Raw genomic sequence first — 17,944 nt, 5'->3', positions numbered from 1 at the left:
GCCAACTGTTTGCCTGGATAGCACATTTTTTTTTATCAATCTTGAATGCAAGGTGCAAAGGCCGGAATACTGAGATCGGGTGGTTCTGCCATGCTCTTCGTATATGCAAATCTATAAATAGATTTAGGAGGCGAGCTTGCAGCTACGCTGCTGTAACTGTTGTTGTTAGCCGAATTGAATTGCCACTGTTTCTCGTATAGAATTGTTTTTGGTAGTTAGTTTTGTTTAGAGCTTTTCGAAACGAACGAAGACTGATATGGTCAAGAGCGTAAGGTTTAGGCAGGTCTGGATTTAATGAATGCAGATTTGTGACTGTCGGATATTCGTATTATACTAAATAACACTAATATTTATGTTTTTTTGTGATTTAACTTATATATAATCAGGGGTGCCACAAAAATCTCTTTCCCCCAAATTTTGCCCGAAAACCAAATCTCGGTGCCACAGAACTGTCTTTTGTTACTTTTTAAATTTCGTATGTTGTGCCTAGAGATTTGAATAAAAAAACTAATAGACATTTTTCAAAATAAAAATAATCATTGGAATATAAACCTTATAGTTTTTGTGAGCATTCTGCATGAAAAATATTTTGCATATCCTATGTAATGAGGTTGCTTGAGCCAATTAGGGCCATGCCAGCACAAGGTACTGGTTCACAAGTCCTGCGGAGATGTACCACGGCTTGATAAATCTGCCGGATTGTGTTCGGATCGCACGTGTGACCACTTCTCTGCGGCGGAAGCAATCCTTGCAATCCGATTGGCGGCGTAGGTCGTCCAAGTGCAAGCTGAGCCAGGCCAGCAGAATCGTCGAATCCGTCCAAAAGAAAGTGTCGTAGCTGCTGTCGTAGCTCTCGGTACTCGGATGTGGTTAATCTGAGGATATTTCTGCAGAAACTCGTTCCATTTACGATGCAACTGAGGAGGCAACGGGTCATCCCACCCGATCTCGCCACAGCTCCTTCATGGGCATTTTCGAGCGCAAGATAAAAGGAGAGAGGACCTCGCACTTAATATAAGAGGATTAGAGTTCAAACCTTCAAGCTTTTAATTTATAAGGCTATAATGAAACCCATGTGGACGTATGGGATTCCGATCTGGGGTACTGCCTGCCGAAGCAACTGTAATATCATACAATCATTTCAAAACAAAGCGCTCAGAATCATCTTCAATTCAGAACGAGCTCGGAGTCCCATGGGTTCACGAGGAGATTGCCAGGGTGAGCAGAGCCCACATGGGGCGACTGGACAGGCACACCAATCCCCTCGACATTAAACTGCTTGACAGCAGCACCTCCATCCGCCGTCTAAGAAGATACCACCCGCTTGACCTACCCCATCGCACAAACTAAACTTCCTCACCCCTATCAACGCATCTCCCTACTAAGTCACACATAATACAAAATCCTAATTCCAATGTTCTTCCATTATAATTTCCTGATTTCCCATTAGGACAGATTGCAAATATAAAACATCTGTTACAAAAAAAAAAAAAACTTTGGGAACTATAAAGAACTAGAGAGAACGCTACAGTCGATCAAGCCCAAAAAAAGGAAAATTAAAAAAAAAATTATTAATTAAATTAATAAATTTAATTAAATATAAAATATCAGTGTATATTTACAATTTCAGAATAAATGTACATCAGAATCGTGTCTCTGCGTGTTTAAATGCGTGTATGTATGTATGCAGCACAAAGTTGAACCAAAGCAGCAACAGCAACAACAGCTGCGAGCAGAGCTGCAGGCTGCGCATGGGCAGCGATTTTACTTATGGCTATAACTTTCTTCAGAATTGACCTATCATGATGATACACGGATACATTAGTACTAACTGGATGTACCTACCAAAATTGATTTTGAAAATTCCGAGAATTACGGAAGTTATAAGAAAAAACACGAATTGCGGGGGAGTGGGCGGGTGTATCAGAAAAAATAAACAAACTCGATCTGCCTAGGGCTTATAGCAACCTTGATACCAATTTTGGTTATCCTAGCTCTTGTACTTACTGAGATCCTTGCGCTCATACAGACAGACGGACATGGCTATATCGACTCGTCTTGTCATCCTGATCAAAAATATATATACTTTGTGGGGTCTGCCACGCCTCTTTCTGCCTGTTACATACATTCGCACAAAACTAGTATACCCTTTCACCCTTTGGGTACAGGGTATAAAAACAAAAGCTCGTCCTTTTTCTGAGGAGAATCCAGATACCAAATTTGGTTATTCTAGCTCTTATACTTTCTGAGATCCTTTCGTTCATAGAGACGGACGGACAGACGGTCAAACGGACAGACGGATATATCTACTTGTACAGGGTGCGTTATCTTTTATGTCGGTATGCAAACATTGAATATCCTTGAAAATAAACAACCGATTTTCAAGTATGAGATATTTTTTTTTTAATTTGGTTCTGTACAATTTCTTGAACTGAGGTTTTCAACACTGGTCTACTCAAGTCAATCGGTTCACTAATGACAAAGTTATTCAATATCTACATACCGACATAAAAGATGGCGCACCCTTATTTTCTGAGATGCTTTCATACAGACAGGCGGACGAACGGACAAACGGACATGGCTATATCGATTCGTATATTAACATTTGGTAATTGGTACACAGAATCGTCGATTGGTCTCGATCATAGATATCCAAATTATATCAAGGTTCGTAAAATGCGAGCACGACTCATTCGGACCCGAGAGAAATTGTGCCGATAATCGCCGTGGGTCGCTGCCGACTGAAGTAGAGAGTCGTCTGAGCCGTCTGGCAGACCCAATGAGTCGTGTGAGCCGGTCGTAGTTCGCCGTTGCCGACAGCAGGAAAAGGTCGTACGAGTCGGCCTGCAGAAGCCGAACGCTCGTTCGTGCCAGGCAGTCATATGTACATATGTGTGTTGTGTGAAATTTGTGTGATGGTATGCTTGTGTGTATATATTTTTTAAGGCGGGTAGTGAGCACCCTGAATTAAATTCAATTTTCATAATCGAAAGCATTGAGTTTTTTCATTGATACATCGCAATGAATCGATGTACCATGCCGACCCATCGAGAAAAAATATCGAGGGCTAAGATTTTTTGAGAAATTTAGTTCAGAAGCAAAAGCATTATTCATTCGATATGTTGAATGCTAGAGGTGGAGAAAAAACTTGTCTAATACATTAAAACAGGATATTCAATCGAACTTTTCATTTACATGATTTTTATAAATAATACATGATTCTGGGATGCAAAAAAAAAATGCATCACCCCATTTTTCTTATTGCTACATACAATGTTAAACAAAATATGTACACACAAGAGGATCATGTTCCTATTCTTAAGTTTTTATCCGAAATATAGTTTTAATGTTATTGCCGAACCGAAAATTCGACTGTGCTCTTAATCTGGCGGTTATCTGGTAATCTATGCTATCTAAAAAGGCTTTGCACTAATTGGCTCTGCATTATTATTTTTTTTTTTTTTCGAAAATAGGCGAAGCGATATTCCCCGTTTTAAATTAATTATCTTGCACTTACTATATAAATAAAAGGTATAAAATACCGATAATATCCCTGGTGCGCACTATATATTTATATAAACGATAATGTTAACGGCATCCACCAAAATAGTAATTATAATTCAATGTTTATTAATACTTTAACTACGAAGCATCGATAAGCGGACTGTAAAGTATCGGGCTCATCAATTACTTTCGATACTTAAACCTCAAATTATACTAGTAACATTTATCAAAACATTAAACAAACTATAAGGGTTGGATACAATCATATAATGGAGGATGAATATTGTTTGTCGTCTGTTGTGGATTTAGAACAAAAACTTAATTCAGCTAAACAGTCTTTAGTTATACTAAATGAGAACATTCGACGGTTTGTCGGTCGCGACCTCAGGTGGGAAAATTTTTTTCAATCACAATTAGTGAAATGTATATATATACATACATACATATGTTAATGATTATATTTATATTTATGATTTACAGAGGCGAAAAGTACAAAATTGATGGTGAGGTTAGTGATAAGCAATCTCATCGTCATGAATTCATAAGGCCAAAGCGGCGAATGTACGATGATCCCAAATCTTTATTTAATCGTCTAACAACAGGGAACAATGAAGAGTGTCGGCCGCGTATTAACTCTAGAGTTATTCGGGAGCTGCCCTCGAAAAAAGAAGTTGTTGAAGCTCAAGGAACGGATTCCGAATCTAGGGCTCGTAATCGTCGCATGTTTGGATCACTTCTTGGAACATTACAAAAGTTTTGTCAGGAAGAGTCTAGATTAAAACAAAAAGAAGACAAAAAGGCTAAGATTGAGAAAAAATTGGAGAAGCAAGAACTGCAAGAAAGAGCATTGCTAAAAAAGCAGAGGGAGTCATTATTTCTTGACAGAAAACGAAAGCAATTTGAAATTAAACGACTTGAACTCAAGATGGCACGAGTAAAGGATTTTAATGTTTGGGAATCTTCAATGATGGCTTATCAAAAACATCAAATTCGAACTAAGACTAAGCCACATCTGTTTTTTCAACCAAAAACTCATTCATGTCTCACAGAACAACTTTTGTTAAAAAGCAAAACTGAAATTGAAGGTATTATATTAAAAAGGAGACAAGAATTACAAGCGGAACTTAAAGATTTGCATAGCTCCCATTATATTGATGAAGAATATGGTACGTACGAAAGTGGGGCTGACGAGTCACATGCGCACGTGGAGTCGGGCAACACTAATATAAATTGTGAGCTATCTTTAAATTGTAAGTTATGGCTTTTTACTAACGCGTTAATCCTTTTAAACAAGAAGTCTCGTGTGTTATAATCAATAGTCAAACTCTGCTTTTACAGGTGACAAGAACACAAAGGAAAACAAATTGAAGATCTCAAAAGAAAAATCCATAAGCAGAAGTATCATGATTGTTCAAGAAGCCTAATAACAAATGTATATATGCTAAATGTTTATAGTTTATCTGTTTTGTTTTGAAGTTTAGACTTCATAGCATGATAACTCATCTGTATTTCTATGAAATATCGATTGTTCTTAGTACCGAAACCGGAATTAGATATTTGACCGTAAATAAGACATTATTTTTATACAAATAAATGAAATGTATATTTCTGTAATCGTTGCCAACGGCGCATACATGTTCATACGCACATATAAACAAATATATATCAGCAGGTGGTATAGGCTCGCTGTCCAACAGACTTACATTTGTATGTACATACTTTATTGCGTTAATTTTCTCAGCACAAATCACATTTCGGATTTATAGCTAATATTATGATCTATCCGTTGTTATGATTGCAAATGGAGCAGGTATGACTTGGTTGACCTGTATTTCTCTCATTTTTATGGCGGCCGCCAAGACCTACCACATTTTTTTGTCACTAAAGATTAAGTCCTCAGATTCCTCCCAAAATTGGTATTTGTTGTAAAGCCCAATACGTGTATCTTTCTTCCGTTGTGTTAGATTTATACTTACAATAGCTTACTCGCTTCTTTACTAAATTGCACATAAAGGAAACAAGAAAAAATTCTTGACTTTAAAGCAGATTGACGACAAATCTATACTAATATTATAATGAGGAAAGATTTGTTTGTTTATTTGAAACGAAACTACACTGGACCGATATAAAGGATTTTTTCCGGTTAACATAAGCTATATTATATTTGCAAAAAATATTGAGATGCTTACTAAAAGACCAATAACGTAGCCCAAGGTGTAAAAAAAAATTACCTAAAAAATGCTTGAACATGATGCTGTTAGCTCAGAATCATTCTCAAAACATTATGTCACTTTGAATATTAAGGGACTATTATTCAAAAGTCCCCAGCCAAGTAAAAAATTACAAAGCGATCGACACCGTGAATAATATCGAAGACACAGCCCATTACCCACAGGAATTTGTAGATTCACTAAACCCTTCTGGACAGCTGCCACATTAATTAAAGCTGGAAATCGGAATTCCAATCATGCTTTTGAGAAATTTAAGCCCTCCGAACATGTACAATGGGACGAGGCTGCTTATTAACGAATTGTACAACAATTTAAGCGTAGCAACCATTATCAACGGCCCAGCAGCTGGACAACTACCTCATACACCGAGGATACCCATAATCCCATTTGTTAAGCGATCAATTTCATCATATCATTTAATTTCCAGTAAAAACAGTTTTCGCGTTAACTAAGTATTAACAAGTCCCAAGTCCAACCTTTTAATTAGTAGGGATCGACCTATGAAAGAATGTTTTACTCATGGCCAACTGTATGTTGACCTATCACGGGTTGGAGCACCTGTAAATCAATTTATTTTTCTAACAGAGAAGCTCTGACTAAATAATAACAAAATAAGAGAAAATGCTACTCACTCCCACAACAAAAATAAATTTTTTATTAAATTAAACAAAAAATATATTAAATGGAGACATGTTTACTTGTATGTTTCAACAACATCATCGTGTTTATATGCCTGTATGTATGCTGTGCAGGATTAAGTCGAAGCAGCAACAACAACAACAGCAGTGGGCAGAGCTTCGGCAGAGTATATTTATGGCTATAACTTTCTTCATAATTAACCTATCGTAATGACTCGGACATTCGGACTCAATCACTAATTGGAGGTATTTGCCAAATTTGAGACCAAAATTCTGAGAATTACGGGAGTTATCACCCGATTTGCGGGGAGAGGGAGGGAAATTCCAAAATACACATTTTCTGCATATTCTCATAAGGCATCTTGGAATAAAATTTGGTATCCCTAGGTTACAAATAAGCAAGTTTAAGCTGCGTAAATTTGCTGTCTGCTTTATGTTATTTTCGAAAGTTTGTGATAACAAGCACAGGCGAGTGAGTGTGTATGTAAGGTCGGCGCAGCAGCTTGGTCACGCTATCGGAATTTTTAACCAAGTCAAGACCTACTATAACAAAAACAAGTAAAAAAACAAGTCCCGGCTTTGAAATACTCTGTACATATGTTAAGAATAATTATAGAAATTACAAAAATTAAGAGAATTAAAAAAAAAAAAATTGATCGATTTTACCTCTCTCGGTATTCGAAAGGGTGTATAATTGCACATTTACATAGCAATTATGTATTGTGTATTCATGTCTATGCGTGTCTGTGTGAGCATGATTGCACCGACATCAACAACAGCTGCAATAAAAAAAAACAAAACATTCTTGCACAGCGTACACACATAAGGCATCTTTGTGCAACATTTGGTGTCTCTCCGCTCCTATAGTCTCTGAGATCCAGGTGTTCATACGGACGGACGGACAGACAGACATACATAGATCGGACTCGTCTTGTCATGCTGATCAAGAATATATATACTTTGTGGGGTCTGCCACGCCTCCTTCTGGCTGTTACATTTTTCAGGTCGCGCAAACCTAATATACTGTTGTACATTTAATGTACAGAGTATAGCAAGAAAGGAATGCTAGATTCCAGCGGGCTCAACTCTTAAATACTTGTACACTTTCCAAAAAATATTTTCTTATTTTAAATGAATTAATTAATTAAATTATTTTTAAACAAATTATTCAATATATATATACATAAGTGGACGCATATGTGTGAAATACAGAGTTAAGTCATCAAACAGCAACAACTACAGCTGCGGGCGGAGATTACATTTATTGCTGTAACTTTCTTTCTAGTTGATCTATCATAATAAAACTTTATACAAGGTGCGTTCTAAAGTAAACAGGACTTTTTGAATCTAGCGCCCCCTGGTGGCGCTATCTATATGTCGACTGGTGCGTTAGAATCTGCTATCTTTATCAAGTGTCCAGTGGAAGTGAAGTTATTGCGTTTTAAGTGTCAGTATGTTTGTGTTATCGGTGCGAAAATGAAACTTTTACCGAAACGTTTCAATTGATGGAACAAGTTTATGGCGATGATTGCCTATCCCGTAGCAGAGTGCACGAGTGGTTTCAACGTTTTCAAAGTGGTCGTAAGGACATAAATGACGATCAACATGTGGGCCAATTAAAATTCGTGATCACCGAATATTCCATCGAAACTGTGCGTGAATTCATCAAAAATCAGCCAAAATCATCATTGAAATTGATGGAAGTGGAATTGAACATCTCCAAAATATCGATTTATCGTATTTTGACCGAACATTTGGGCTTACGAAAGGTGTGTGCACGGTTTGTTCCGCACAAATTGACTGACGACCAAAAATTGCTCAGAATCCGTCTCATCGATCGACGCTTGGGACCGATTATTTGACCAAAAATCACATTTTAACCATTAACCGCTTGCCGTATCAGGTGAATAACCTGATATGGCACCGTGCGACTTCTACCTTTTTAGAAAAATGCATTTGCCCATGAAAGGAAAGCGTTGTGCAGACTGTACGGCTTTAAGCCGGTAACTTGCCGGTATGGCAAAAGCAAAAGATTCAACAATTTTATAAAAGAAAGACGGTGTCTTTCTATGCACGATTTATTGGGCAAAGAAAAATTATCACACGTTCGCACAGCTAGACTTCAAATTAACAAGTGATACTTTAATTGTAGCGAAGCTACATACAAATCAAAGGCCGCCGCTGTAAGCACAACATAAAAGCGGCAATTGCAATTATGCTGCTCGCAGGCAGCTGCAGTGTACGACAATTTTCTCCTAACTAATGCATTGCTTTCAATTATAATTCTCTTAAATAAACTTAAATCTAAGTGAAATGCCTTTACATCGGCCACGTTGAAGGCACGACAATTTTCTCCTAACTAATGCATTGCTTTCAATTATAATTCTCTTAAATAAACTTAAATCTAAGTGAAATGCCTTTACATCGGCCACGTTGAAGGCACGCAGTGCTTCAAAAAATACTTGTAGGCAATAGCGCAAGACGGTGTATCGCCCGATTAAACAGCCCCGCCTTCGTTCTGACGGTCGCCACGCGCACTTTGCCATCGGCGCCTTTTGTCGTCTCCTCGACGACTCCCAGCATCCACTGCTGAGGAGGAGCGTTGTCCTTGTGGACGACTACGACGGCTCCTTTCTCCAGATTTGGACGCTCCACTGACCACTTCTGGCGCTGCTGCAGGCTCAGGAGATACTCTTTGGACCAATCGGCCCAAAACCGCTGCTTGATGCCTGAGATCAGCTTCCAGCGTTTTAAGTACGTCAGTTTGACGTCTGTTACGGGCTGCGTTAACACTGTAGGCAGTGTTACCAGCGTTCCTCCGACGAGTACATTCACTTGAGTGACGGCCTCTCCGTCGTTTGGGCTGGTGGTGTCTGCCACGATCGCTTGCGAGTTCAGGATCGCCTCCACTTCCACCAGCACGGTTACCATCTCGTCCTGCCGCAGCGTTGCGCTTCCGATGGCCTTTAGCAGCAACGTCTTGGCGGACTTTACGGCCGCCTCCCATAGGCCGCCGAAATGCGGCGCGCGGGGCGGGATGAATTGGAACGTTATTCCCTTTGTGGCAGCAAATGTGGAAATAGCATCGTTGTTGGTGCTGAAGCTGTTACGGAGCTCCTCCAAAATGCGTGCACATAGACAACATAGACACCACATTATAAACGAGTTAGCAGTCAGGTCTGTCACAACATCAATGTGCACAGCTTTGGAGGCAAAACATACAAAAACCGCGACATATATCTTAACCAGGGCTCTGCCACGAATTCCCATCGAGACAGGTATTGGACCACAAAAGTCCACTCCGCTCACCTCAAATGGCCTATAGCCATGTAATCGGTCAGCAGGCAAATTTCCCATTATTTGGCTTGCTAGGATTGGTTTATACCTAAAGCAATGCACACACTGTCGCCCCACTGCGCTACAAGCTTGTCGCGCATTGACAGGCCAAACTTGTTGGCGAAGAATGCTACGAGCGCACGTGGACCAGCGTGGCAATTAGTGCGATGTAAATACTGCAAGTATAACATCACGAATCGGCATCCCTTTGGCATAAGCAATGGAAATTTAGCATTATGAGGCAATGGTGCCTTAAGCAAGCGACCGCCAACTCGTACCAAATTCAATTGACGATTTCCCGTTCGAAATGAACAAATAAATGGATTTAATTTTTGGTACGAAGGCTGCAGGATCGATCACTTGTTTAGCTTTGAGATCTCGTCTGCAAAAGCTATGTGTTGTACTATGTGGACAACTGCCAAAAACGCAAACTCTAATTCAGCTGCTGTTGGCACAAGTGACGAGTTTGTATTTGTTTTTCCGTTGATAAACCGGAATACGTAGCATATAATGCGGACAACTGCTGCAGGTACGACGACGAATTTTCAATAAGGTCCATGAAGGGATTTGAGCACTCATCGGCCACGATGAGAGCCGTCGCGTTCTTCCGCTTCTCCAGCGTTGACTGCGCTTTGGTCAGCTCAATATGAGAATTACGAGGCCAAAGGGAACAATCTAGTTTTAAGAATTGTGGACCCTTAAACCAGTGCGAATCAGTCAATTCGGCCGTTGTGCAGTCACGTGAAGCCAGATCTGCTGGGTTATCTGTTGTCGGAACATGACGCCAAAATGCGTCAGACTTGCGTTTACCAATTCCAAGCAAATTAATATTTTTTCGCTCTTTTTTAAGTTGCAAAGTTTTGGCTAGCTCCTCTGTCATAAAATTAATTTGGGACCCTAAGTCGAGCAAATTGGTGGGAGCCCGATCCATTACACGGACCACTGCCGTAGCCAATATCACTTGGTAAGAAAAGCTCGTGGCGTGATTGATAGCCGAAGTTTGGGCTGGCGTTTCAGCTTGCGCCACAAATGATTGGCTGGCAGTTGCAGCTTGCGCTGAGTCGACAGAATACTTATGCAGAAGTGTGTGATGTGGTTTCGGACACACTCTGCATGTAGTCGATTTGCATGCCTTTGTTGTGTGTCCTTTCCTTAGGCAGTTTATGCACAAGGGGCACATTTTCACGAACTTAAATCGTTCGTCGTGGTTAAGTGCTGCGAATTGAGTACACGAATGTATAAAATGGTCAATCGCTTGGCAGAACAAACACTTCAGACTCGGTGGCGGACTAGCTTGTGCAGCTGCCAGTGTCTTTGGATAATTTTCCTCGGTAACTTGATAAGCCTTGACCGTTCCTAGTGCTTCTTTCTCTAAGCATGACAGCAAATGATTAAACTTTTCAATATTTGAAAGTGATGCGTCATTGTCTACTAGATTTTCAAACAGCCCAATGAAGTTCTTATATTCCGAATAGCTACCACTAAACCGTGGCAACTTCATTGAGGGCAACTGTTTGCTATGCGAGGAAGAAGCAAATATTGTTGAATTCACTACGCTGTCCCTATGATGCTTTGGCCGTCCGCCTTTGCTCATCAAAAGCGCTTTAGTTGAGACGCAGAGAATCTCCAAGTCTGCCCTTGACACTAAGGCCGGATCAATTCTGTCTAATTCTTCCTGCAGGTCAACGGCTTTATCAATGTACCGGGACAAAATTTCCAATCGGCACTCAACTTCAAAAGGCTCGATGCTGCCAGAAGTTGTCTGGATAGAACTTTTTATTCGTTCGACATCGCGAACGACATTGGCATGTGACTGAAGCAAGCAGTCAAATTTATTTGAGACAGAGTCATCTAATGCCCTGCTTCGGTTTTGCTTGCTTCTTTTGCCAGGCATATTTAAAAAATAAAGGTATGCACAAGGCTGTAATAAAGTATTTCAATTGTAGTACAGTGGTACTAAATTGCTATCCTTTACTGTTCTGCTAAACGAAAGTGTGTTTATGTTGTTGTTTACGTGTGTACGCTGCAGCTGGCGCGCACAAACAAATAGCGTATCAAACGCTAAAGTTACCAAACAGCGAACTGTCCAGTTGATTTCTACCAACGCCGACAGCGCAGTCGACGACGAATGCAAGCTACACGATAGCAGCGAGCCAGTAGTGCACCAACGATATGGGCACCGAAGCAAAGAGAGCGGGAGAGAATCAGCGATATGCGGACGAGCCAACGCTGCTGCTGTGTGACAGCAGCACAACAACAATATCGAAACGAACAAATTAACAGAACGGCAAGGCAAACCAAAACTGCCAAAATCAGTGCACGCAAACGCAATCTCGCCTGTTGCTTATGTACAACTGTAATTCTCCTGCTGCACTTGTACCTAAGGATGTACCTATGTACAACGGCCGCTAGCGGCGGCTTGACCAGTGCAGCAAGAAAGCAAGTACAGAAGAAAATCAGCAACGGCGACTTAGCGCAGTGCAGTGACCTTTTCCATACACTGATTTGGCGCGACAAATTTCTAAACAACGTTTGGTTATGTGCTTATGTATTCTGTATGTACGAGTATGTACATATGTATGTATGTATAGGATAGCAAGAAATAAATAAATGCAATTTTCTACGCAAATATATGTATGTATGTATGTTTTCTTTTAAACTTTATTTATTGTATAAAGCTCCAACAGCTGTGCGTTAAGTGAGATGCCGACTGCCAAATAAATTACTGTCCACTCTATTTGCTAAATTTACAAATGATATATAGCATATAAATTTGTGCATATAAATTTATTAGTGAGTTGCACAAATTTATATGTGTACATATATTTATTCACTTGTATGTATGTACATATGTGTCGAAACTTGGCGTTTAAATACACACACAAGTCGACAAATGTGGCCGCAATTTATTTTTCACACTCGTTACCTGAAGTAAGCTTCCCAGAAAATTGTGGCAATTCATCGGTTGGGAGTGTAGCCAAACGTCCAATTGTCCAGGAGAACACCGCCAATAATCTCGCGCAGATCGAAGACACCAGTAGGACCAGTAGTCACCACCACGACGGTAATCGCAAGTCGACAACCCAGTCGATGTTAGATTCAACGAGGGAGTACACTCCAGTAGTCCACCCGGGGGCGCCAAAATGTACGGCTTTAAGCCGGTAACTTTACATAAAAATCAAAGGCCGCCGCCGTAAGTACAACATAAGAGCTGCATTTGCAATTATGCTGCTCGCAGGCAGCTGCAGTGTACGACAATTTTCTCTTAACTTATGAGTTGCTTTCAATTATAATTCTCTTAAATAATCTTAAAACTAAGTGAAATGCCTTTACACAGACGTAGAGGCCATTCAAAAGGCTTGCACCGACATACTGGCGGCCATACCGGCCAACGAGCTAAAACACTCGTTCGACATGCTTTTGGATCGTATTGAAGCAGAAGGAGACTATTTTGAATAAAATAAATTGATTTTGCCGAAAAAACCATTTGTTCTGTTTTTTTTTGTTTTAAATTCCTGTTTACTTTGGAACACACCTTGTATTTGGACACATAATCACTACCAAAATTAAGTTCAAAATTCCAAGAATTAGGTGAGGTATAGAAAATAGTGAATAGAGGGAAGTGGGCGGTGTATGAACAAACTTGCCCCTTTCTCAAGCTTAAGAGAATTTACATACCAAGTTTGGCTATTCTAGCTCTTATACTTTCACAGATCCTTGCGCTCATACAGACAGACAGACTGGCGGACATGGCTATATTGATTCACCTTGTCACCCTGATCAAGAATACATTTACTTTGTGGGATCTGCCACGTCTCCTTGTGTTACATGTACACTCTCGCACAAAACTAATATACCCTTTGGGTACAGGGTATAATTATTCAATACATATACACGACTAGCAGGTCTTGCCCGTCTTTGCTGAGCTAAGTAAAATGTGCTTATAATTAAAAGTTTATTTACTATATGATATTCTTCTTTCGACGCTCTCTAAAGTTTTTTAAAGAGTTCATTTTCCAAATAGCAAATATAGTACAATAAGTACTATGTATGGTTATACATACATACATACATATGTACATATCTTCGTTACGCACCGGGCGGACTGCCAGTCCTGACTTAACTGTGTGCTTCCTCAGCACGTTGTACACACGGTCGAGTTATCCCTGAAAAGTCCGACGCTGGACATTTAATTTTGATTTATAAATCGGGACGTACCGCCAAAATTGGAGCGTTCGACACGCTGATATGTACATACATTTAAATTTTTCATGCAGGCGTTATCCGCCTATATACATACATACATAAGTCGTTTTAAATATTCGATCAGCTGTGATGCTAGAGATGGGCATGTGTCGGATGCTCTATGTGCTAGAGCATCAAAACTATCGATAGTTGAATCCGTCGATACAATCAATAATTCCATCGAAGTTTGAATGCAATTAACAGAAAATTTAAATAATAACATCTTATAATTTATTGAGATCAATTAGAACAAATCATATGCAAACATACATATGTACATCTGCCCGCAACGCGAAGCAGAATATGCGTAGGTCCGCTTTCGGTTTCAGCTTTACTATCGCTTACGCAGTCGTTGCCTAGCGACGGTAACTGTAAACTTTTGGCATTTTGCCTTTGAAATTAACAGGCGTAAATGATCAAAACGAAAGAAGCGCGGGCCAATGACTTGCAGTTGTTGTTGTTTTTCGTTTTAAAAATTTGACTTAAAACCATAGAACATTATTTATTACAATCAAACAACAGTGCTCGATTGTCAATTGTATACATACATACGAATGTACATACATGCTATATATGTATGTACGTACACAGGCATACATACATACATATGTATGTACATATGCATGCATGTTTCTCTTTACTTTTTCAACCGTACGTAGAGAACCGCACACATAGACACGAACTGTTGCTTGTTCTGTGTGTGAGTGTGTGTATATAACGTCCCCAACTATTTGATATTTGCGTTCTTTGTAATTTGTTGTTGCTGCATAAAGTTACTAATGAAAACCATAATGCCAAATGTACTAAACAACGAAAAAATGACTTTTAAAAATGTTAAATAATTTTTTAATTAATTAACATTTTAGGCTCTGTCAGTGCAAGACGAATGAACATACATGCATACATAGATGTGTACATGTACATAGATGTGTACATATGTATGTATGTACATTCACACATTAGTGTCTCACATTTTGCTTTGGCTATTTCAATCATTTGCACGCAACTACACGAACAGCTGCTTGTATGTGTGTGTGTGTGTGTGTATGTATACTTAGTTGTCCCCAACTGTTTGATATTTTGTATTGTTTGTTCTGCCTGCATTTGAAAAATGCATATTTTGAAAATCCTTGAACGCAAAGTTGTAGATTTAGTTACGTAGATATAACACAAACTTTTCATTTGAAAATGTGAATAAATATTAAAACCCCAATAATTCCTGCTCCACCAATAATTTCGAAAAACCAAGTATGCAACTTTCTTTTTATTCTCTTATTGATTGATTGATTTTATTAAGTCGATAGGTTGAAAAATGAGTATTTTTCAAACTAACTTTGGAGCTAGTTTTCCCCCCATACATTATGATATGACACTTGAGCCCAAATGTCAGCTTCCTGGCTTTTACCGTTTGGGCTGTGCGTTGATCACCAATCAGTCAGTCAGTCAGGACAAACTGTTTTATATATATAGATAGTGGAGACATGTTCATGTACAGTTTCAACAGCATACATTTACCATTAACCATTATGTTAACTTATCTTGCTTAGCTGTCTCCGCTCTTGCTCTCACTTACACATAGAGCTTTTATATTCAGGCGATCTTTTTTCTAACGCTGCAGTCGCACATTGACTGCAGCCAGTTTTGTTCTAGCACCCCAATTATAGACACGCTACAATAAAGTTAAGTTTAATTGAATTCGTCCCGTGTTTTTTATTAAATATAACTGATCAGGTGATGTATTCGATATCTCCTCTAAACATTCTGGTGACCCCGATCAAGAATTGGTCGTGGTTTTTTAAAATTGTTTCATATCGTTGTAACAATTTAGCTATTTGTGCATAATTCGATGCAAAACACATATTTTTCGGTCGCTTTACGGCATACATACAAACACAAAAACCATGCCACAGCACTAGTCGGCGTTCAGTTTGGTGGTTTAAATAAGTGCCGCTGCGTGAACAGTTATACGCATAAATACTTGTGCCTACATTCGTGCATAGGCAGACTATGCACTACCTCGTAGCTGCAACTACCTCGATTTGCGGGGTGCATATTTAGATTGGCCGGATTTCTTTGCCATGTTTGCTACAATTGTCGACAACGATCATAGTAATATTGAAAAGTTTCAGTACCTCCAAGCCACTTTGGATGGGGCTGCGCTTGAAACAATTCGTTCGCTCGAACCATCTGGCGCTAGCTATAAAAAGGCTATGGAGCTGCTTAAAAATTGCTTTAATAACAAACTTTTGCATTTTCAGGCACACAGAAGAGCAATATTTGGGTTGAAAGGTGTCGAGAAGGGAGCTGCGTCGAGTCTGCAAGAACTAAGTGACAAAGTAAATTCTCATTTAAGGGCATTGAGAACGCTGGCGTCCTCTGAGAAGATGCTAGACGGCTTGCTGATGCATATTGTGAACCATAAAGTAGACCAAAAAACTGGCGAAAAATGGGATGAAGACTTACCCATAGATAAGCTGCCTACTTGGGAAGCAATGGCTTTATGTTTTGAAAATAGATGCTTGCAACTGCCATAGTCTATGTGCGAAATCGAGCCGGCATTTTAAAACCTTGTCGTGCCATACTGGTCAATTGAAACTTCATTCTTGTCAGTCGCACATTTCAATATCTGGTATTGGAGAATCAACGTTGGATTCTGATAGATCAGTAGTCGTCGTCGTGCAATCACAGAATGCGAGCTATCATTCATTCATATCATATGCTTCATTCTCAGCTGTTATCACGGGCTAGTGCACTGATCACTAGCCGCACTTCGATCAATTGAGTGGAATGTTCCTAAGGACATTTTCTTGGCTGACCCGCTTTTTTACAAATCGCAACGTATTGACATTTTGATTGGAGCTGGTTTCTTTTTTTATATGATTTGCAATGGCCAAATTCGAATGGCCAATAATTTGCCAACGCTTCAACAGATGAAACTTGGTTGGGTTATATCTGGAGGCTACTCGAGCTCACCTTGTACACATTCAGTTCTCATATCGCTCATCAATCTCAAAGTAGTCGGAAAGCTCACTCAGGATTTTCTTTGAATGATCTCTTATTAACGGGCCCTACAATTCAACCAAAAATCTTTAATACTCTTTTGCGTTTTCGATTTTTTAGGATTGCGTTATCACCACAGTGATATTTGCAAAATGTACCGATGCGTACGAGTGTCCCACCCAGACGAATATTTCCAGTGTATTCTCTCGCACAACGACCCCAAGGATGTAATACAAGCATGCAAACTTGAAACTGGCACCCCAGTATGGGCAATTATCTCTTTAATTTTTCGGGAATTTCAACCTCGTCTCCAGTCTCCAAGCGATCTCGATGTCAGTAATCGCAAGATTTTATGACCCGTTGGGATTGATTTCGCCTATAATAACCAAATCAAAACATCTTTTTGCAAGCTTTATGGAATGAAATCTAACCTGGGACGACAGTCTGCCTATGCATTTTGAAACTGTCTAGTCAGAGCTCACCTCGCAGCTTTCAATCGTCCAAAACTTACGTTTTCCTCGTTTTGTTATGCTGCCGAAGGCCTCAATACAACTGCACGGTTTTTGCGATGACAGTCTAACGGCGTATGGGGCTAGCATCTACGTAAAGTCAAAAGCAAATGGATGCATCTCTTCGCAATTTTTTTGTTCAAAATTTTCCATTCGTATAATCGCCTATATCTCGGAGACTATAAGACCTAGGAACACCAAATTTTAGTCCAAGATGCCTTATGTGAATACGCAGAAAATGTATATTTTGGAATTTCCCTCCTTCCCCCCTCTCCCATGCAAATCGCGATTTTTTCTAACTCCCGTAATTCTTGGAATCTGGAACTAAAATTTTGCAAATACCCCCAGTTAGTTATTATGTGTCCGTATGCCAAGTTTCATCATGATATACCGATTAAACAAGAAGTTATAGCCATAAATATATTTGCTGCTGCAGTGCTGCTCAAGCGCTGCCCGCGACTGTTGATGCTGGTGCTTTGGT

At 39.6% G+C, this 17,944-nt stretch overlaps 1 protein-coding gene across 1 annotated transcript; it reads left to right on the top strand.

Annotated features, from left to right (window-relative positions):
- The first annotated feature begins 3,726 nt into the window (after positions 1-3,726).
- Positions 3,727-5,118, top strand: LOC115628093 (pinin). The gene is made up of 3 exons (XM_030524070.1): positions 3,727-3,892; positions 3,985-4,754; positions 4,843-5,118. The coding sequence occupies exons 1-3, from the start codon at positions 3,774-3,776 to the stop codon at positions 4,926-4,928; spliced, it is 975 nt and encodes a 324-aa protein (XP_030379930.1). The 5' UTR covers positions 3,727-3,773; the 3' UTR covers positions 4,929-5,118.
- The last annotated feature ends 12,826 nt before the right edge of the window (positions 5,119-17,944 follow it).

The sequence above is a fragment of the Scaptodrosophila lebanonensis genome, unplaced genomic scaffold (genome assembly GCF_003285725.1).
Source record: "Scaptodrosophila lebanonensis strain 11010-0011.00,11010-0021.00 unplaced genomic scaffold, SlebRS2 tig00000101-arrow-pilon, whole genome shotgun sequence".
In the NCBI taxonomy this organism is placed as follows: Eukaryota; Metazoa; Arthropoda; class Insecta; order Diptera; family Drosophilidae; genus Scaptodrosophila; species Scaptodrosophila lebanonensis.
Note: the sequence above shows the minus strand (reverse complement) of the source record. Positions and strands in the feature narration are given on the sequence as shown.

Excerpts from the sequence above, each read along its gene's own strand:
- LOC115628093 (XM_030524070.1), top strand. The coding sequence starts at position 3,774 with ATGGAGGATGAATATTGTTTGTCGTCTGTTGTGGATTTAGAACAAAAA. Across the intron at positions 3,893-3,984 it reads TTTGTCGGTCGCGACCTCAG|AGGCGAAAAGTACAAAATTG; the intron begins GTGGGAAAATTT and ends TATGATTTACAG. Across the intron at positions 4,755-4,842 it reads TTGTGAGCTATCTTTAAATT|GTGACAAGAACACAAAGGAA; the intron begins GTAAGTTATGGC and ends CTGCTTTTACAG.